General features: G+C 40.9%; 1 protein-coding gene and 1 long non-coding RNA gene across 2 annotated transcripts; one reads left to right on the forward strand and one right to left on the reverse strand.

Moving 5' to 3' along the window:
- Positions 1-1,735: 1,735 nt before the first annotated feature.
- Positions 1,736-5,485, reverse strand: LOC116421236. Its single transcript, XR_004231540.1, has 4 exons — positions 5,374-5,485; positions 3,771-3,958; positions 2,271-2,325; positions 1,736-1,814 (listed from the first exon to the last, which is right to left on the reverse strand). It is a non-coding gene; the product is annotated as an uncharacterized LOC116421236 (long non-coding RNA).
- A 10,039-nt stretch (positions 5,486-15,524) lies between these two features.
- On the forward strand, positions 15,525-20,416 carry LOC116421237 (homeobox protein Nkx-2.6-like). Its single transcript, XM_031949657.1, has 2 exons — positions 15,525-15,748; positions 15,985-20,416. Exons 1-2 carry the CDS (start codon positions 15,730-15,732, stop codon positions 16,551-16,553), a joined length of 588 nt encoding a protein of 195 aa, XP_031805517.1. The 5' UTR covers positions 15,525-15,729; the 3' UTR covers positions 16,554-20,416.
- The last annotated feature ends 332 nt before the right edge of the window (positions 20,417-20,748 follow it).

Genomic DNA, 20,748 nt, shown 5'->3' on the forward strand with positions numbered 1-20,748 from the left:
TGCTAGTGGTTCCCAAATGTTTAAAAAAGTTTTTGGCTTCTCCTGCTGTTACAATTGTCTTTGGAGGCAGTGATGGACAAGTCATCTTTTAAGGTTAGCAGATTTTTGCAGACCCAGATCATTTTTACGTTTGGTTCCTATTAGAGACGTTTGAGTCATGTCAGCAGCAAACGGGCCATTTTTGCTAGTACTGGCACATCTCACAGCTCCGTATTTCTAAATCTGGTTCCCATGCTTCCTCTGCCATTTAAGCACTAGGGTGAGATGTCCAGGGTCTAAACTATGTTGACTGCACTAAGCTTCAACAGACCTTTTTACTTCCTGTCTCCGTTGATTTTCCAGGATTTGAAAGTTTTTCTTCATCTGTTATTACTGTATCTCGATTGCACTGAGTGCACGAGATTTTTTGCAGCTCTACCAACTTAGTATCTATTTCTAATTACAGGTAGAATTTCTAGAGGTACTATCAAATTTTTAAAGATCCCTAAGAAACTGTGGTTTTCTCTGCACAAGTTCTAGATTTTAGTACATTCGAGCCGTTTAATCCTATATCCATTTTCTTTTTTTCCTTTCAGACTTAAAAAAATGGCTATTTTCTGTTGGATCATTTGGATTCTTCTGAATTTTCACAAGCTTTTCATCCTTTAGGTAAAGTTCCTCAGGTGCAATACTGGAGGAGTTAAGCAATCTTAACACATTTCTGGTTCTAGATCACAAAGATATATTGTATTGAGCAGTTTCAGTTTCTTCTCCTAGAAACATCTTGGTAGAGACAACATGAACTACAATGTAATCTCTTCTAGAACACAATTTTTATTTTGAGATTTTAGTGACATAAAAACTGTGCATGCTTTATATATGTGACTCACTAGAGAACATTTCCTTATTTTTAATTTGTTTCTATATCTCAAAGGAGAATTTCCTTTATTCACAATTCTCTTCATTCTTATTAACACCTCATCTCTTTTGTGAAAGAAAAATAACTAAACTACCGGAAGATTCTTGTGATTTTGTTATCACCTTTGCTTCTATTTCAAAATCTTAACATATATTCCTTTTCATTCTCTCTCCGTGATATATCTGTTTCATTCAGCAAAGGGCTAAATGTATGCAATTCCTTATTAGTTTTCTTCCTGATGCTAAATCATAAGAGGGACCTCCTTTGACTGGAGGTTTCCTGGCAATCTGTGCAGATTTTTTTCATCTGTGCGAAACATTCACTTTTTCGCATTTCTAGATCTTGATATTACTCCCTGCTTTTTTTGCTTCACTTTTAAAGCTCCCCCTGAAATTTTGACAGACACTTGAGTTCTCTGTATTTCTGACAAAGTGAAATTACAACTCTTCAATCTCAAATTTTCTATCTGCTGCTTTCTGCTGCTATCTGCTGTGCTCTAGACCTATTCTTCATAGGTTTCTCCTTTTCTAAATGTGATGAAACTTTGGCTACCTTTTTACAGCCTTTTACCACCTTTATAGAATCTATCTATGGATAGTGAAGTTATACTGGTATGATGCTCAACCATCTCCTTCACACTACTTTCCTAGGATGTGATATATAAAATCAAACTTTCATCATCGATCTTTGTTGAACCAAGTAACACTGTATGAATTTCCTGGATCTTAATGTTCTTTTACTAATATTATTTGTGCCATTTATTTAATTTTAAAATCTCAGCAGAGATTTCTTTTGTTTTCAGTCTCACTAAACAAATTATGTTCTTGTTGAATCTGATTTTGTCTCGTTGAATGTTTTATTTTAGACTCATTGAGTATTAATGGTCCTTCCAATTTAGAGGTATCAGATTTACTTTCTGAAATAAAAAGACAAGTAGTACAAAAAGAATTAAGTTTTAACTATCAACACAGATAGTTAGCCCATGATTCAAAAAAACCCAAAACAACCACTCAGCCAAATGGTTTGTCTAGGTATATACACTAGGACCCAGAGAAAGTTATTGATTTCATTTCGATCAATTTTTTATTTACCAGTTTTTCTATTTTTAGTTTAATTTGTTTTTTTTTCAATAGTTTGTATCAAAGTGGACTTCTGATTGAGTTTTAAAGTTCTAGCTAATCTTTTATCCCTTGTTCATTCCCCACATCCAAAAAAATAGTGGCAGAAATCTGAGACATATGCTAAGGGAATAGAATAGTTCTCCATTCTCCAAAAATATACTCCTTACTTTTTTATTCTTTCATCAATTTCAAAAGAATTTACCTATTTTACTCAAACTTCTTAACTATAAATATAAATATTTTTTACTTACCATCTTAAAAGGATTAAGAGTAAATTTGTTGCTACTGATGCACTTCCACTTGGACCTAAAAGGATTTGAAAATAAGATATTTTCAAACCTCTACCAAATCTAATATAGGTTTATATGATATACTTGTTAAATGTCAAAGATTTTTAAAGATGCTACTGATACTTCACTCTCATTTGGATAGTTTCTTTGCTACAAAGACATCTGTCTTTGACAAATATATGATAGACTTTACTATTAATTTAAAAAACTTATTATGCCCATTTCTATTTCAAAAAACATCCAAAAAAGGTGGTTTAAAAAAAATTGGCTTTTACTTTGTTACAGATATACCTCGAATGATGTCCAGAAGCATGATCATCTTAATGCATATATGAAAAAACTAAAAATCCAGGCCATCTTTTAAAGTAACCAATTTCCCACTATTGAAGTTTCCTCCTTATGACAGCCCTCACCCAATTAATCATCTAGACTCTCTAACCTCCAATGAATAAAACTTCAAAAACTTTAATTGTATTTAAAAAAAAAACTTAATTTCCAACTTAAATCTACTTTATTAAATGTCTTGAATTTTTCTTCTGGAGGACAATTACAAAATCTAGTCCCTCTCATGAAAATCCCTTCAAATATTTGATTATAGCTGACATTCAACTTAGAATTTCTATCTCATTAGTCTTCTCCATGGCACTCCTGAGATTTTGAAATTTGACCTTGAATCATCTTCTAACATTTTTTCAAACTAATTCATCTAACCTAATATAGACATACATATACAAGTGTAACGAAACAATCATTATATAGTTGCTCAGCAGAACTAAACAGTTCCTACTACTTCTAAGTCTCCTCTCGAGGATATTCAGTTATTGATTTTGATGGCAAAATTATACTGTGCAAAAATTATACTGAAACTGAAAGAACTACTTATTCAATTATCACCTAATTCTCATTCGGTGACTCAAAATTCTCTTTAACCCCAGTATAATCTATTTCAAAATTGTATTCTTTTGATCTCGAAGGTGTCTTTAATTCAAAGACATCTCCTCCCACTACTTTCTTGGTTTCTGTAACTTATTCTGATATCCTTGTCATGTATATATTTCCTGTGGTAGCTCTACTATTGTTTCTGTTATCTAATGTTTTTGATGTGAAGCACTGAAATCTTATTAATGCTTTTGTTCTCTGAGCATCTTTTAAGTTCTTATAATACTTTTTCTGAGAGTTCTAAATCTTGTATCATATATTTCTTGTGCATTACTCAAAAGAGTCTTATTTGGAGTCTCCATAAACATATTAACATCTGTCAAATTTTCCTCTTTCATTAGGAGTCTTCATGACATTTACATCTTTTAGTTTTACTTTGGGAATTTTCAAAATTTTTATCTTAGGAAGATAAGTTTCTTAGGGCTTTAATGTTTTCTATTGTTTTTCTTGTGAGCTTCCCTAGGTCTCTGATATTATCTATTGGTTCTGCCTTTGGAGTTTTGTTAAGTTCTTGATACCCACCTATCATGTCTTCTACCTGATTGAATTTCTGCTTTGGTATTTTAAGAGACTTCTGAAGGCCTTTCATATCCTTCTCTTTTTCCTTAGGAGTACTTATTGACTGTCGGTTTCTTGGGGAACAGCAGCACGATAACATTTGAATGAATTGACTCTTGTGCATCCCAAGGAGTGAGTTATCAATTTCTTTGCTGTAATAAATGGGAGAATACAGATAATTATGAAACAAAAGAATAGTCCCCCCACACCAATATGTAATTTTTCTTTTTGAAATATGTAGAATTCATTTGGTTTCTTGGCCAATGATATTAGTAAGATGATGCAAATTTCTGACTAATCAGTTAAAGCCTATCCACAGATACGCTGTATTCTATTAAATATAACATATAGACCTGATATAAGTAATTAATGGCTAGTTTGAATGGGAAATATAGGAGGAACAGTGTGAAATAAATCATGTTTGGGGAGTTTTGCCTTTAATTTAATAAACTAGAAGATTTGGGGGCATTCTTAATGCTACTAATGGGTTAGACCAACCCTTAAACAGGAAACTAACTTTTTAAATAATGTGAAGGGAAGATTGTGAAGAAAGAGGAAAGGGACTGGATACTAAGCAAACAAGAGACCCTATGCTGAAATAAAACACTTATTTGTCCTATTTAGACTCTGTCAACACAACTAAAGGAATTTCCCTTAATCTACTTGGAAATAAAAAGTCTTAACAAAAACCTCCCTTCTTTCTTGGATTCAATAAGTAGATTTATAACACAGAGCCCCTTCCAAAAGGTCACAGAGGATTTTTTCTACAGGCTTAGCTTGAGACCTAATAAGGAAGTGCTCGTCCCCTAATCTTCCCCTTCTCCCTTCTCTTCATCCTCCTCTTTGAATGTTACCTTCTCCTTTTAAGCTATATGCTATTAAGGTGTTAAGTGAATATGTTATAGACTGGTTAAAAATTATTTGCTTTTAGGATCCTACTAACCCATTACTTGGTTGGTTGGTTGACCTTTCTTGAAGAGGACCAAATTGGACGTAATTTTCATTCCACTAAAAAAAATGAGGTTTGGGGGGCGGTGGGGCAGCTAGGTGCCTGTATTCTAGAGGAATAGATAGTGGATAGAGCACCAGCCCTGGAGTCAGGAGGACCTGAGTTCAAATGTGATCTGAGACACTTCACACTTCCTAGCCATGTGACCCCTGGGCAAGTCACTGAACCCCAACTGCCTCAGGAAAAAAAAGTGAGACTTCCCCTCTCCTACATGGAAAAGGGATTTCTAGCAATAAGGTCACCTTTCGCCAAACAATGTGGACATTGATACTTTGGGCCTGGAACTTGAGCCATTTGGTAGGTGCCTAGGTCAGCTGTACATAATCAAGATTTTAATCAACACGTGCCCTTCCCTCTTAATACAAAGGCGTCAAAAGTCCCTGTGCCAACCGCCAGTGTTGGGCCCCCAAAATGGCTGTTTTAAAACAAGACTTTGAGGATTTAACGTCCCAGTGTCTTTACCAGTGGAGGGACAAAAGCAGGCGAGGCTACCCCGAGCTGTGACACCCCCACTTACACTAGCCAAGAAGGAGCAGCAACTTTGGGGTGCTCACCTACCGAACCAACAGGAAGATCCGTTTGATGCAAACTGGTCACCCTCCGCTCCGGTCCGTTTATAATTGTCACTCATCCAAATGTAGCTGTCATATCTGCGATAGAAGAAAAAAAATTTGGAAACAAAATTAATTTGACTTTCCCCTCCTCCACACGTCACGGGGAGCAAAAGACGAGCGGAGAAAAAATTGGGTTCCCACAGAAACCAACCCCACCAAGGTCCTTTTTAGAGTTCTCAGTCACAAAAGCCCTTCCTGCCTCCCTCTCCAGCTCACAAATCTAGCTTGTCAAGGGGATCCCTCAGCCCTGCCTGTTTTCTCTTCCAGTCGTTTTCCCAACAGCCCCGCCATGCCACCGCCTCGGGAGCAAGCGGTCAGCAGCCCCCCGACGCCGCACTCCCAGAAGCTTGAGCCTAACTCCCTTCCGAACGTTGCAGAGGGGCCGTTTCGCCCCGGGTTCCCTCTTAACGGCACCCCCTGGGAGAGGGGGCAGGCTCCCACGGGAGCACCCCATGTCGTTGGGCCCCCACCTGCCGAACCCCAAATCTAGTCCCCAGCTTTCTTTTAGCAGCCCAAGTCCGGGATCCGGGAGGGGGCGGAGCCCCTCCCGCTAAGGGGCCAATGGACAAGTGGCGAAGCCGCCCTCAGCAGGAGGAGTTTGACCCAGAGATTGATAAAATCTCTGAGTCTCGTCCCCTCCCTAGAGAGATTACGAGCCTTCTCCAGCTCTTCTACCCGGACTGGCTCCCCCGGGTCCTTCCGTCCACTCACCTACCCGTGGGCAAAATGGCGAGGGGGCAACTGCGGAGCGCCCTTTATAGGCCGGACCCCGTCACCGTCGATTTCTATGGACCGCTCCACCTGGCCCACTGTTCTGCCGCCTCCCCCCGCACCAGGAGAAAATGGGCACTATCCACACCGAGGCCCGAGTGCGGTGGGGGCAGGGTTGGGCTGGAGAGGAAACTGAGGAACGGCGAGGGGCTGCAGTCCGTGCCTGCTGCCTCTAGCGCTCTCCTGCGCCAAGGGGTAAACTGAGGCTCAGCTGGAGGGGCTGTCTCTGTTTGTATCAGGAGAAGGGGAAGAAAAGTAAGTTGTTGTGACCCACCTGGGCAGGTGCGGGAGGCTTGGATTGTGGTAAACAGGACACGGTTAACCGGGTGCAAGAAGCTTGGGTCCTAGTAGACAGGAGGCCAGGAAGCTTGGGTCCTGCTGCATGTTTCTATCCTTTGTTTTTGTCAAAATTTGGTCAGTGGTTAAAAAGTAAACATCTCCCTGGAGGCATCTGCCCCCATCCCTCTCTTTGCTTCTTAAATGCCCACCCTGAAGTGTCTCCTTAAACCAATCAGTACTCTGGGTGCTTGATCCTGGGCTCCTTTACACGACAATACAGCCTTTTCCTTAGAGAAAGCAGTCGAGAGTCTAGGTAATTCTTACCTGCCCAATCTCCTCTTCTACTGCACCTGCTGCCTTAAGGGGTAAACTAAGGCTCAGCTGTTTGAATACCCTATTGGGAAAACCACTCTTCCCCTTCGAAGGGGAAACCGAGGCATGGCTGGAGAGGATAGTGTCCAAATCTGTCACGAGTCCGTGTGCTCTGTCCATAGAATAAAAGGAAAGCTATAGAGACTTCATTTTGGAAAGCAGGAAGTATGCTGAGGACCCTCCTTCTCCGGAGCAGAAACTGAGGCACAGCTGGAGATGGAGAGGCAATCTGTCTAGGACCACTCTGAGCCCATTCCTCTTCTTTCTACAGACTGTGAGAAAGCCCCACCTGAGGGCCTAAGCTGAACATAGAGCAGAAACTGAAATGGCCAGAGGAACTAGTAAGATGGATCTCTCCACTTAGAGTGATAAATTGAGGCATGTCTGGAGGAGCTCCCACCAAGCTGGGGAGGAAGGCAGGAGGAGAGGGCCAGTGGTTACAAATATATGACTGTTTTGAAATCCCACCCCAGAGGGTAAAGTGAAATTTAACTAGAGATCTTTAAATACGTCTCTCAGAGTCTTTGGCTATAATATTCCTGAGAGTTTTGATATTAAGCTCTCCTTCAGATGGTGATTAGTAGATTCTCTCAGTTTCTCTTTGACTCTCTGGTTTTAGAACATCAGATGAGTTTTCCTTGATAATTTCTCGAAATGCGATGTCTAGGTTCTTTCTTTGGTCATGAATTTCAGTAATCCAGTAATTCATTTATCTCTCCTTAATATATTTTGTAATCAGGCTTTTTCCTGATGAAATATTTCACATTTTATTCTATTTGTTCATCCTTGTGACTTTATTTTATTGATTCTCAATATTAATGGAGTCATTCTCTTCTACTTGCCTAATTCTAATTTTTAAGGTGTTATTTTCTTCAGTGAGCTTTTATACCTCCTTTTCCATTTGACCTATTCTGCCTTGTAAGATGTCATTTTCTTCAATATTTTTGTGCCTCTTTTACAAAACTCTTAATTCTCTTTTCATAATTTTATTCCTTTGATTTAATTTCTTTACCTAATTTCCCCTCACCATTCTTGCTTGTGAAAATCATTTTAGCTTTGCCTAGAATTCTTGTGGGGTTTGTGTCCAATTCAATTTTTTATAATTTGTTGTTGTTGTTGACTCTTTTCTCATTTTCCTACCTTTTTTTTTAAAATTTTGAGCTTGATGTTAACGTTGGATCTGTTGTGCATGGGGTGATAAGAGCATCATCTCAAGCTTCAGACTTTTTCATACTGCTGTTTTCAGAACTAGTTCTGGGGGATTGAAAGTTTTCAGTCCTTCCAAGGTGATGTGGTCCAGTGAGAGATGTGGTCACTGCATTTCTGATTTGAACTCCTTTTCTTATCCTGGAAGGGCCCCTTATCCCTTTGGGATTCTAATCAATTTTGTTCCTCAAGGTCCCTGATCCGTGAACAGAAATAATACTGCTCTTCAGTGCTTCCATTTCCTCATGACCAAAAGTGCTCTTTCTCACCCTTGACCTATGCTTCGGAAATGAGTATAGTCAATGGAGTTGTCAAACAGCATCTCACCCAGCATCCAATGCTAAGACAAGGGTTTCCATATTGACAAGATGCCCTTAACATTTCTGACTTGGGAGCCCCCAAAGTTACTGCTTTTTTGTTATTAACACCAAGTCCTACCCGCTGATGTTTCATCCATGTGAGTTTTACGTCATTATCTACTCCTTATGTCAGTCACAGATCTCTCTTTCTAAACTTAGGCTAGAAGAATGACTCATTCTTACTTATTTGTCCTTTCATTCGAAAATTCAATTTGAGGCATTACTTTGAAGTTTTTGAAGGAGAATGGTGGGAAAACTCAGCTGAATACTTAACTCAACAACATGAGTTCTGCTCTCAGGAGTTTCCTTCAATTATCTCTTTAAATGATTAGAATATGATGCTTACTTGAGATCGACTATCTAGGATAGCATTGAAGACCATATTCTCAATCTTTACTATTATTAACTCTGTGTGGAGACTTATAAGCCAATATGGGGGTGACAATCATGTGACCATTGTCAATGTTCAATAGACCCCATCTCCCAAAAAGTCAAAAAGCGTTGTCAACTGGTGAACTCTGGGTTGGTTTCTCCTTGAGTCTCTCAAGTTAAAAGCACAGATCTAGGGACTTTCAATCTCTACACCCTGAAATCATCACTATGACAGTAGTAAAAGTATCCCATCAATCTAAGTCTCTACTGTCTCTTTCATGTATAGAGTATGTTTGTAAGTAACTTGTTTTATGAAATGAGGCATTTGCCCGTAATATCTCAGACACCATATCTTTTACACATTGGATTATCTCTTAAAAAGATAAACTTTTTTTTTCATTTGAGAACATTATAAAATAAAAAAGAGGTGACAAATTTTTAAACATTCTCAAGTATATAGGGAATGTTAAATATTGAAATATTTTAAAATACATTTCTATTTCTAGAGAATGCTACTCCAGCATTTAGGAGACAGTATTCCTCCAGATGGTGTGATTATTCTAAATGATCTGGAAATTAATAATTTTTTTTTGATGGTGACTTTTTTCCTTTTACTTAATAATATTTTTTTCATTACATGTAAAGATAGTTTTCAATATTCATTTTTGTAAGATTCTGAATTCCAAACTTTTTTCTTCCTCCCTAACTTACCTTCCCCCTCTCCAAGACAACAAGCAATCTGATGCTGGTAATATGTGTACAATCATTTTTTTTTATTTTTATTTAATAGCCTTTTATTTACAGGATATATACATGGGTAACTTTACAGCGTTAACAATTGCCAAACCTCTTGTTTCAATTTTTCACCTCTTACCCCCCCCACCCCCTCCCCTAGATGGCAGGATGACCAGTAGATGTTAAATATATTAAAATATAACTTAGATACACAATAAGTATACATGACCAAAACGTTATTTTGCTGTACAAAAAGAATCAGACTCTGAAATATTGTACAATTAGCTTGTGAAGGAAATCAAAAATGCAGGTGTGCATAAATATAGGGATTGGGAATTCAATGTAATGGTTTTTAGTCATCTCCCAGAGTTCTTTTTCTGGGCATAGCTAGTTCAGTTCATTACTGCTCCATTAGAAATGATTTGGTTGATCTCGTTGCTGAGGATGGCCAGGTCCATCAGAACTGGTCATCATCTAGTATTGTTGTTGAAGTATATAATGATCTCCTGGTCCTGCTCATTTCACTCAGCATCAGTTCGTGTAAGTCTCTCCAGGCCTTTCTGAAATCATCCTGTTGGTCATTTCTTACAGAACAGTAATATTCCATAATTTTCATATACCACAATTTATTCAGCCATTCTCCAACTGATGGACATCCATTCAGTTTCCAGTTTCTAGCCACTACAAAAAGGGCTGCCACAAACATTCGTGCACATACAGGTCCCTTTCCCTTCTTTATAATCTCTTTGGGATATAATCCCAGTAGTAACACTGCTGGATCAAAGGGTATGCACAGTTTGATAACTTTTTGAGCATAGTTCCAAACTACTCTCCAAAATGGTTGGATTCGTTCACAACTCCACCAACAATGCATCAATGTCCCAGTTTTCCCACATCCCCTCCAACAATCATCATTATTTTTTCCTGTCATCTTAGCCAATCTGACAGGTGTGTAGTGGTATCTTAGAGTTGTCTTAATTTGCATTTCTCTGATTAATAATGACTTGGAGCATCTTTTCATATGACTAGAAATAGTTTCAATTTCTTCATCTGAGAATTGTCTGTTCATATCCTTTGACCATTTTTCAATTGGAGAATGGCTTGATTTTTTATAAATTAGAGTTAATTCTCTATATATTTTGGAAATGAGGCCTTTATCAGAACCTTTGACTGTAAAAATATTTTCCCAGTTTATTGCTTCCCTTCTAATCTTGTCTGCATTAGTTTTGTTTGTACAAAAACTTTTCAGTTTGGTATAATCGAAATTTTCTATTTTGTGATCAGTAATGATCTCTAGTTCTGCTTTGGTCATAAAGACCTTCCCCTTCCACAGGTCTGAGAGGTAAACTATCCTATGTTCCTCTAATTTATTAATAATTTCATTCTTTATGCCTAGGTCATGAACCCATTTTGACCTTATCTTGGTGTACGGCGTTAAGTATGGATCAATGCCTAGTTTCTGCCATATTAGTTTCCAATTTTCCCAGCAATTTTTATCAAACAGTAAGTTCTTATCCCAAAAGCTGGGATCTTTGGGTTTGTCAAAGACTAGGTTGCTATATTTGTTGACTGTTTTATCCCTTGAACCTAATCTATTCCACTGATCAACTAATCTATTCCTTAGCCAATACCAAATAGTTTTGGTAACTGCTGCTCTATAATATAATTTTAGATCTGGTACAGCTAAGCCACCATCATTTGATTTTTTTTTCATTAATTCCCTTGAAATTCTTGACCTTTTGTTTTTCCATATGAACTTTGTTGTTATTTTTTCTAGGTCATTAAAATAGTTTTTTGGGAGTCTGATTGGTATAGCGCTAAATAAATAGATTAGTTTAGGTAATATTGTCATCTTTATTATATTTGCTCGCCCTATCCAAGAGCATTTAATATTTTTCCAATTGGTTAGATCAGACTTAATTTGTGTGAAAAGTGGTCTGTAATTTTGCTCATAAAGTTTCTGATTTTCCCTTGGCAGATAGATTCCTAAATATTTTATATTATCAGTAGTTACTTTAAATGGAATTTCTCTTTGTAACTCTGACTGTTGGATTTTGTTAGTGATATATAAGAATGCTGATGACTTATGTGGGTTTATTTTATAACCAGCAACTTTGCTAAAGTTGTGGATTATTTCTAATAACTTTTTAGCAGAATCTCTGGGGTTCTCTAAGTATACCATCATGTCATCGGCAAAGAGTGATAATTTGGCTTCCTCATTGCCTATTCTTATTCCTTTAATCTCTTTCTCAGCTCTTATTGCTATAGCTAGCGTTTCTAATACAATATTAAATAGTAACGGTGATAGTGGGCAACCTTGTTTCACTCCAGATCTTATTGGGAATGGTTGCAGTTTGTCTCCATTACATATGATGCTTACTGATGGTTTTAAATAGATGCTGCCTGATTATTTTAAGGAAAAGTCCATTTATTCCTATACTCTCAAGTGTTTTTAATAGGAATGGATGTTGGATTTTATCAAATGCTTTTTCTGCATCTATTGAGATGATCATATGGTTTTTGTTAATTTGGTTATTAACATGGCCAATTATATTGATAGTTTTCCTAATATTGAACCAGCCCTGCATTCCTGGTATAAATCCTACTTGATCATAGTGTATTATCTTGGAGATGATTTTCTGTAGTCTTTTTGCTAATATCTTATTTAAGATTTTAGCATCAATATTCATTAGGGAGATTGGTCTATAATTTTCTTTCTCTGTTTTCAGCCTGCCTGGTTTAGGTATCAGTACCATGTCTGTGTCATAGAAGGAATTTGGTAGGACTCCTTCATTCATGCTACTCCAGCATTTAGGAGACAGTATTCCTCCAGATGGTGTGATTATTCTAAATGATCTGGAAATTAATAATTTTATGGCCACAGATCTTTCCTATCTGTGTTTCAAGTCACCTAGTCCTGTGTGCCTCAGTTTACTCATCTGTAAAATGACCTGTTAAAGAAATTAGTAAACATCATTTCTAAGCCTGTGCTAAGCATTGGGAATTAAAAGAGGCCGACGACTGGCTAAATCAGAAAGGTACTGAGAGAGGACCACATAGGAACTTTTCTGGAGGCTGAGGCCAGAAGCTGCCCCCCAGCCCCCAGGCCCTTCACTCAGGCCGGCTGCGGGGATCTCCTTCCTTTCCTAACAGCCGCAGGAGTCTGGCCAGAGCCGGGTCTAAAGGTTTCCGCTCTTCCCCAGTGACTAGCCGTCGGGATCTCTAGGAGCGCCGCCAAACCTCTCCCCTCCCCTCCCCAGTCTGTCTGGGCCCGAAAGCCCCAGCCCTGGCGACCCGCAGGCCTTATCTCGGAAATCCAGGGGCTAATGGGAGGCTAATGGACGCTAATCGCCCAGATTGGTTTTACTGCCTCGGCTCCCTCTTTCCCGTCCCCTCCCCCCACGCAGTATTCCCCAGAAGCCGAGGGAAAGCACCGGGAGGGAAAGCGCCTTTTGCCAGGTTTGCTCCCAGGCCGGGGCGGCCTGGGGCCGGAGCGTCTCTCCCCCTGCGGGGCCTCGGGCTGGAGGCCAGAGTCACAGGCCGGATCTTTTTGAATCTCGTGGTCCCGGAGGGCGAGACTAGAAGCGCAAATCCTGTCCTGAAAGGGACTTCAGGAGACAGGCCATTCGTTCTTACAATTGCTCCGGAAAGTCCTCTAGTCTGCCGTGGCGCGCCCAATAACGAGCAGCCGAGGAGACATTTGAACCCAGGTCCCTCGGCTCCAGAGCCTTCGGAAGCCAGAAGTTGCAGAAAGGCGCCGCTTAAAGAAAATAAGCTCGAAGTGGAGGACTCCCGGTGTGGGGAACTCTGGTGGGCCCCAAGCAGAGGCTGTCCGACCTCTGGGCACGGGTGGGCACGGGATACCAGGGAGGAAAGGGCCCAGATGGTCCCTGCCAGCCCCTGCGGCGAAGATGCTGCGACCCTTCGGGCAGTGCGCCCCAGGTGGAGGATCCGAATCCTTGGCTTCCACACCTGGGCTTCTCCCTCCGGAGCCCGACTCTCCCAGCCCCACTCCGCCCTCAATCCGTCACCTGCGGTTTCTCTCTGTGACTTGGGACTAGTCCCTTTTAAAGAGAGGGGGCCTCCCAGCCGCTAAAGGAAAGAGGAAGGTCACCATTCTACAAGCGTGTTCGCTGACAGAGGACACAGAAGAGACACAGAAATATAGAGGCCACAAGAAATTTTTTAAAAAGAGACGACTAGGGGCAGCTAGGTGGTGCAGTGGATGGAGCACCAGCCCTGAAGTCAAGACCTGAGTTCAAATCTGATCTCAGACACTTAACACTTTCTAGTTGTGTGATCCTGGGCAAGTCATTTAACCCCAATTGCCTTAAAAAAAAAGAAAGAAAGAAAGAAAGAAAGAAAGAAAGAAAGAAAGAAAGAAAGAAAGAAAGAAAGAAAGAAAGAAAGAAAGAAAGAAAAGCCTCCTGATGCCCGGGAAGGAGTGGGGAGAAGAGGTAGAAAAAAAAAACTTGGAATTCTGTGGAGAGGGAACACGAAAAAAATGACACTCAGTTCGTTGCAAAAATGGAGGGAATTTGATTCTGTTTATTGAATACACAGTTGTAAAGGACATTTTTACTCATTAAAGAAACGAAAACATTTTAAATTTAATGCATATATGCCGTAAAAAGAGAGTCGAAAGTGGACACAAAATAATTTGAAGACTTTAGGGTGTGCCTAGGAACCCCTGGCACATCCTGTACTGGCAGGAGGCGTTGAAATAGCAGAGGCATTGAAATAACTAATTTCCAAGCATTTATTGAGCACCCCCTAAGTTCCTGACACTGGCCAAGTTCTGGGGAACACAAAGAAAAAGCAGAGGGAGTCGTTTCCATTCTCTCAGGGAAAGTGCCACGAAAAGACGTAGATAATGGTCTTAACTTTATTAAGTAAATAAACGTTCATAAAATCAAGAGAGTTAGTTGGGGAGGAAGGGCTAGAAATCCGGGGAGAGAGAAATCTGTTTCGTGTGAGTGCTACATATTAAAAGTAATAGCAACTGTGGGGACAAGAAAAGTTAAGGGGGGAAAGGGGGATAAAAGAGGGAGCGAAGGGAACCAGGAAAAGATCTGAAGGAGGACCGGAGGCAGAGGGCGAAAGGGTGGGAAAGCGCAGCTGCCGGGTGCTCCAATGGACTGCCCTCCTTCCACCTCCAAGGATAGAGCTTCTATTTCGGAGGGCTCCCAAAGGAGGCACACTGACTACTGGCGGACAGTGGGGTAGGGAAGGGTAGCTGCCCAGCTGCAGCTGAGATCCCACCTTGGAGAGGGCTACTCACCCCTGGCGAATAGGGAAGGCTGGGATTCTCGCGATTTTTTCCTAGTCAAGCCGGGGTCCCGGGTAGCTGGACTTCCCAATGTCTTAGAGAGAAAGAGAGAGAAGCTGCTATTTCTGGTTTTTTTTTTTTGTTGTTTGTTTGTTTTTTTTATGTTTCCAGCCTTCTTCCAAGACCCGGCCCTCTCCCAATGGCTTTGCTGGGAGAGGGCGACCAAGCTCAAGAGAAATGTAGAACCTCCCTAGCAATGGACCTGTATCCGGGTACCCAGGAGCAGTCTCACCACACTGAGAGGTCAGTTATCAGACGCTGGCTGCCCATTGTAAGCCGACAACTCATGAAATTTAACTGAAAGGCTTGGGCACCTGCCCAAGCTACCCGAGTCCCTTCCCAGACAAACCAGGAATCTTAGATAAGGAATACATGGGGGAGACAGACTTTAAGGGAGAGAAGAGGGTCATTATAGAATAATAATAGATCGTGCCTAGGAGGCCACTGACCGGTTTACAGAGCTCCTTCCTTCCTGCAACCCTGTGGCCCTAGAAGTATTATTGTCTCCATATCTAGAGGAATGGGTGAAGCGATAGTCTAGCTCTGGATCACACCCTATGACTTGATGGCTCTGGAATTCTAAGACCTGGGTACAAACCTCATCTGAGCACTTCCTACCAGCCAAGAAATCTTGATGTGATTTATTTCAACCGTCTGACTTTACAGGAGAAACTGAGGCTCAAAAGTGAAGTGAAATGCCCAAGATCACAAAGCAGTTAGCAATTGGCTAACTTTGGCGTGGAGATTTAAGCGTTATAAAGCGCTTTATGTATATAGTAGTAAATTCCTAAAGTACTATGGAAGTCATCACCCCCACTGTACAGATGAGAAAACTAAAGCGAAGAGAAAAATTAAATCTGGCCCAAGTCCCACAGCTATGAGTGCCCCAGCAGAAGGTAAATGCACCCACGTCTGGGCTCGGTTATAATACCCTTTTCACCATCTCCAAACTCCCTCTTGGAGAAAGAATTCGAATTTAGGTCCTCTAGCTCTAAATCTGGCTGCCCCGGGCGGGGGAGGGAGGAGGAGCATCCATGGAAATGAAAGTACCCGGGCTCCCCAGACGCGAATGGAAGAGACTGGACTGCTCATGCTCCTCTCTCCGTCTCCGCCCTGTCTCGTTTGCTTGTAGGGCAAGGCCCGGGAGAGGACAAGGAAGCGGAGGACGGAGTCAGCAGCAGCACGGGCTGTCCCGGAGGTCCCTTCGCCGAGCGCTCCAAGGCTCGTCCGAGACGGAAGCGCCGCGTCCTCTTCTCGCAGGCGCAGGTGTTGGAACTGGAGCGACGCTTCCGGCAGCAGAGGTACCTGTCGGCGCCCGAGCGCGAACACCTGGCCCGCGCGCTGCAGCTCACCTCCACGCAGGTGAAGATCTGGTTTCAAAACCGCAGGTACAAGTGCAAGAGGCAGCGGCAGGACGCGTCCCTGGAGCTGGCTGGCCAGCCGCTCCCGCCCCCGCCGCTGTCCGCGCGCAGGGTGGCGGTGCCGGTGCTGGTCCGCGATGGCAGACCCTGTGTCCGAGCGGGAGGCCAGCCCTACCTGGCTCCGCCCTATACCCCCTACGCTTGCTACGGCGCCGGGCCCGCCTCTCGCTACCAAGCCCCGGGCTCCGGAGCGAAGCGAAGCTTCGGCAGGGCGCATCTGGAGGCCCAGAGCTCCCAGACGCAAGCGCGAGGCACGCTTCAGGGCGTCAGGGCCTGGTGAGGCTCCCACCGCTGCTCCGCATCCCCAGATTGCTCTGCGAAGAGGGGCCATTGCTCCCCACAGTCTCCCCCTTTCTGACGGTGTATAGAAGCAGCCTCCCCCACTGCATCCCCGACAACCCCGCTTTCCAAGAGGCTCGGTCCATTCCATTCTGGCTTAATTTTCATTTCTTGACTTTGTGGTCAGATAAAACTCACCCCGGGTTTTGTTTTTTTGTTTTTTTTTTTAAGCCAAAAGACACCTTGGGGATCGACTTCGAATCTCTCCTTTTGCAATTGAAAGAGAAGGAGGCCTAAAGGAGGAGAATGACTTGTCCAAGTTTATTTGGCAGAGCGCAGAAAGCTTCCTCCTCTTAGAATAAGTAATACCCAAAGAGTCTGATGCTTCCTATCAGCAAGTTTCATTGTGTTCGTTCATTCAGCCCGCATTATTTAATTCCCTACTATGTGCAATTTGCCTCTTCCTCGCCTTAGCCCCCAAGTTCCCCACCCCCAAGCCAGGGCAGACATTCTCCCAATGGGTAAGTGCCCACTCCTCTCTTCCTTCACACAAGTAAGGCTGATGTCAAGGCCGCTCATGGCTGTGGGGGAAACCGGTCTGTTTGGAACCAGAGGCCGGTAGTTGCTCTGCAGATTCTCACCTGTGTGACCTTGCGATAATCACAATCTCTTCTGCCTTTTTATTGTTCTTTTCTCAAGACCAAGTTTTACAACATCTGCTTGTGGGTTTCCTAGAACCTAAATCTCACCATATCTACTCAAAAGAGTACAACTATTATGAAAAGGAACAAACAATTAAGAAAAAGAAATTTATTCAAACAGAATAGATTTGAGGTTAGATAAAATCAATAAAGACCAAAAAGAGGGAGAGGGAGAGGGAGAGAGAGAGGGAGAGACAGGAAAAGGAAAAAAAAGGAAAAAAACCCTTCCCTAAGAGTGATAACATCTAATACTGGGGTGGCTCCCTTCTTTCCAGTCATCCAACAAATTTCAAAATCAGTTTCCTTTCTGGCTGAGCACACATCATGTCGCTTGCCAATTATTCTCTCTTCTGAATTATAACATCATCCAACTCCTTTTTCCTCTTGACTCAAAAATATACCATATTATATTATCCAAATAAATTCAAAGCCTCTCTCCACCTCACTGCAAACTGTATACAACAGATGCCTGTTTTCCCTTCTTTTCTTTCTAACAGTAGTTGCCAGTGATTTAAACTCATCACACACACAAATCTGGCCATGTCTCCTTCCCTCCTGTTATTCTTGATAAATTCTGAGTGTTGTCTATCACTCCCCAAGAAGAAAAACTTTTTCCAGTCTTTTTAAAAATTTACATCCTCACAGGCCCCTACATGTCTCTGTATTCTCTGATTCAGGCATATTTACTAGACTTTCTCACTGTTCCTCCTATCTTTTCTCTATGTTGGTTGACAGAGCCAGGGGTTGCCTGCTCCACAGTGCTGGAGGACAAATGATCCCTGTTTATTTTTTAAAAATTGAAAAGCCATTTAAAAATCCCTCCCTGCCCAATATTTTATGCTTTAAAAGCACATCTTCTCCCCTTGGCATAAATCATCTGTAGGATAGCATATTGGTTTCTTCTCAGAGGAGGAGCTTCTTAAGAATGATGGCTTGCTCATCTTCTGGGGCTGGATTTCACCTCAGCAGATTAAGATTCTGCCTTCTCAGAAGATTAAGAAATGTAATTGAAGCTGGCAGATATTTGATTGTTCATAAGTAAATCCCAGTGATACGTCTTGATGCACATGCAGTGCTACCACTTTCTCTAAAGGCTCTTTTTCTAGTAGCTTAGAACGTTCCTGTTGAAATGGACATTTTTACAATTTCCATGAATTACAAGGATCTACTTGTGGGTTCTCTAATAACTGAATGTCCCTAAAGGACATCAAAAGCCTGTGATAGATATTGTATCATTGTATCATGACATCAATCTTTTGGGGAACCAATCTACAGAGACCATCTATCTCTGCAGTGGCACCATGAGGACTCAAGGAGTTTCAGGGATAAAAGGCAGCAATAAGACAGGATGAAACCATAAGTCTCTCGACATAAGACCAGCCATAATCCTGAGGATATTGATTAACCTAGCAATGAAAGCTACCCAAAGGTAAAAGACTGCTTACCAATGCAATGGGAAGTAGACAACTTCTTCAAACAGAAAGCCTGTATTGGCCATTTGTTAGGCATGTTGGGCAAGCTCAGGTACTGTTTTACTCTAGATGATGGCTTTAAAATTACACTGAAACCACTGACATCGTTTTGAAAAGTAGGAACAATTTTCCTCCAAGGAACAAATATTACTGTGCTCAATGATTCAGATTAATTGTGTCTACCACCACCCAGTGGCAGCAAATCCTAACTACAAAAGTAAGTTATATTTTGGGAAAAGAAAATGACCTAAGTATGAGGTTGCTAGTCTCGATTCATGTGTTTACCTAGCAGCAACCTTCAGGTTAGTAAAGAGTTTTCTCTTTTCCCAATGAAAAAAATGTAAGTAGTTATTATATTACTTATCGATAAGTATAAAAACAAATTACAATGGTACAAAACAGGATTCCCATTTCAGATGGCCTCCAACTCAAGTTCATGTCGCTGGACTCTAGACAAGCTGAAGACCAGAGTCCAAGGGCCATACAAAAATTCACACATCACCTCCATTTGATGAGAGGTCTTGCAAGTTTAGAGGGGTCTGGTTAAGTCAGAATGGGTATAATGCGCAAAAGTTTGATTTTGTGAATCATTCTATGTGTGATGGCAAATATTAAATGAAATTAAGTCTTCAGTTTCTAAAAAACGAGACTAAAACACTAAAAAAAACTTTCATATTTTAAAATACCCCAAATTTCATAGACCTAGAGAACTGAAGGATAGCTGTAAAATGTGCATTTAGTGAAACTTTATGTCTCAAGCCTTTTTTCAATACTGCAGTAACCCTAATGCCAAATTTTCATAGCAGAATTACAGATATTCAGGGTATGGGAGCATCTTTCACACTTATCCCATCAAGTCCTGGTGTTGCCCCCCTTTCTTTGCTAGAATATCCTGAATTACTAGTATATGAAGCCAACAAATAACTGAGCTTGCATTTAAAGAAAGATTCACAGCAAATCATTTGAAGATAGGTAGAATAATATACCACAACTTGTTAAAAATGCACTTAGGCCTATGCATCATTACTCAGAGAAATACATAATTAAAATATGGATTAAATTCTTGTCTAAAATATTGTTACTGTAATTGTTGTTTTTTCAAGAAAGTCCAAGAACAGCTTCCACATCTTCTTATGGCTATTCTCTTTTAAGAAGCTTTGGGGGAGTTAAGTTTTCATCAAATAATTCAGGTCTTTAAATGAACTCCAAAAGAAACTCTTCTCCTTTTTGCTGATGATCCATTTAAGAAAACTTAAATCTTAAAAAGATCTTAAAAAGAAACATTTTATATATATTTGCATATAAAATATGTATACATATGTTTACTATACTTGCCTCAAATATACCAACATAGCCAAAAGATATGATATATACGTAATATACTTACCTCAATATATAAAGCACCACAAAAAGATAAAAATACATCAATATACACAAACATATTTATAAGCTTTTTTTTTTAAATTGGATCTGAGAGAGCTCAAAAATTCTTCTCCAGAAGAAGATAAGTCTGTATTGTCTTAGAACCTAACTTTGAATCACCTAAGAAGCATTAAGAAAAATTAAGTGTTATCTTTCAAATGTCATTCTCCCAGTGACATCTTTGCAAGGGTTATAAAGAATAGATAATTGTTAAGGACCATACCTAAGTGAATTGTAAGGGGCAGGTCAATTCTCCAAGAGCCTCCACATCTGTGAACATCTGAAGGAGTTGCAGGGGCAGCCTTTACTGACACAGGTGTTGCTTGTGGACTGGGAAAATAAATTGGAGGCAGAGGGAAGAGGAGAGAGGTCAGATCTCCCCAGATCCACTCCATTAGAGGGGACTATGGATGTTTTAATAAAGTGCCATTTACTCAAATGTCTGCCTCAGTCTATCATTTTATAGGTTAGATAATTTTAATCACCACGATGTTGGTGATCTAGATGGAATAGGCCTTTTTTGGACAGCCCTTGTATGGGACCCCAAAAGGAAGTGCACACCAGGTTGAATTATCAATGACTCCCCAATGGACACCAGCCC

Source organism: Sarcophilus harrisii, chromosome 2, assembly GCF_902635505.1.
Source record: "Sarcophilus harrisii chromosome 2, mSarHar1.11, whole genome shotgun sequence".
Lineage (NCBI taxonomy): Eukaryota > Metazoa > Chordata > Mammalia > Dasyuromorphia > Dasyuridae > Sarcophilus > Sarcophilus harrisii.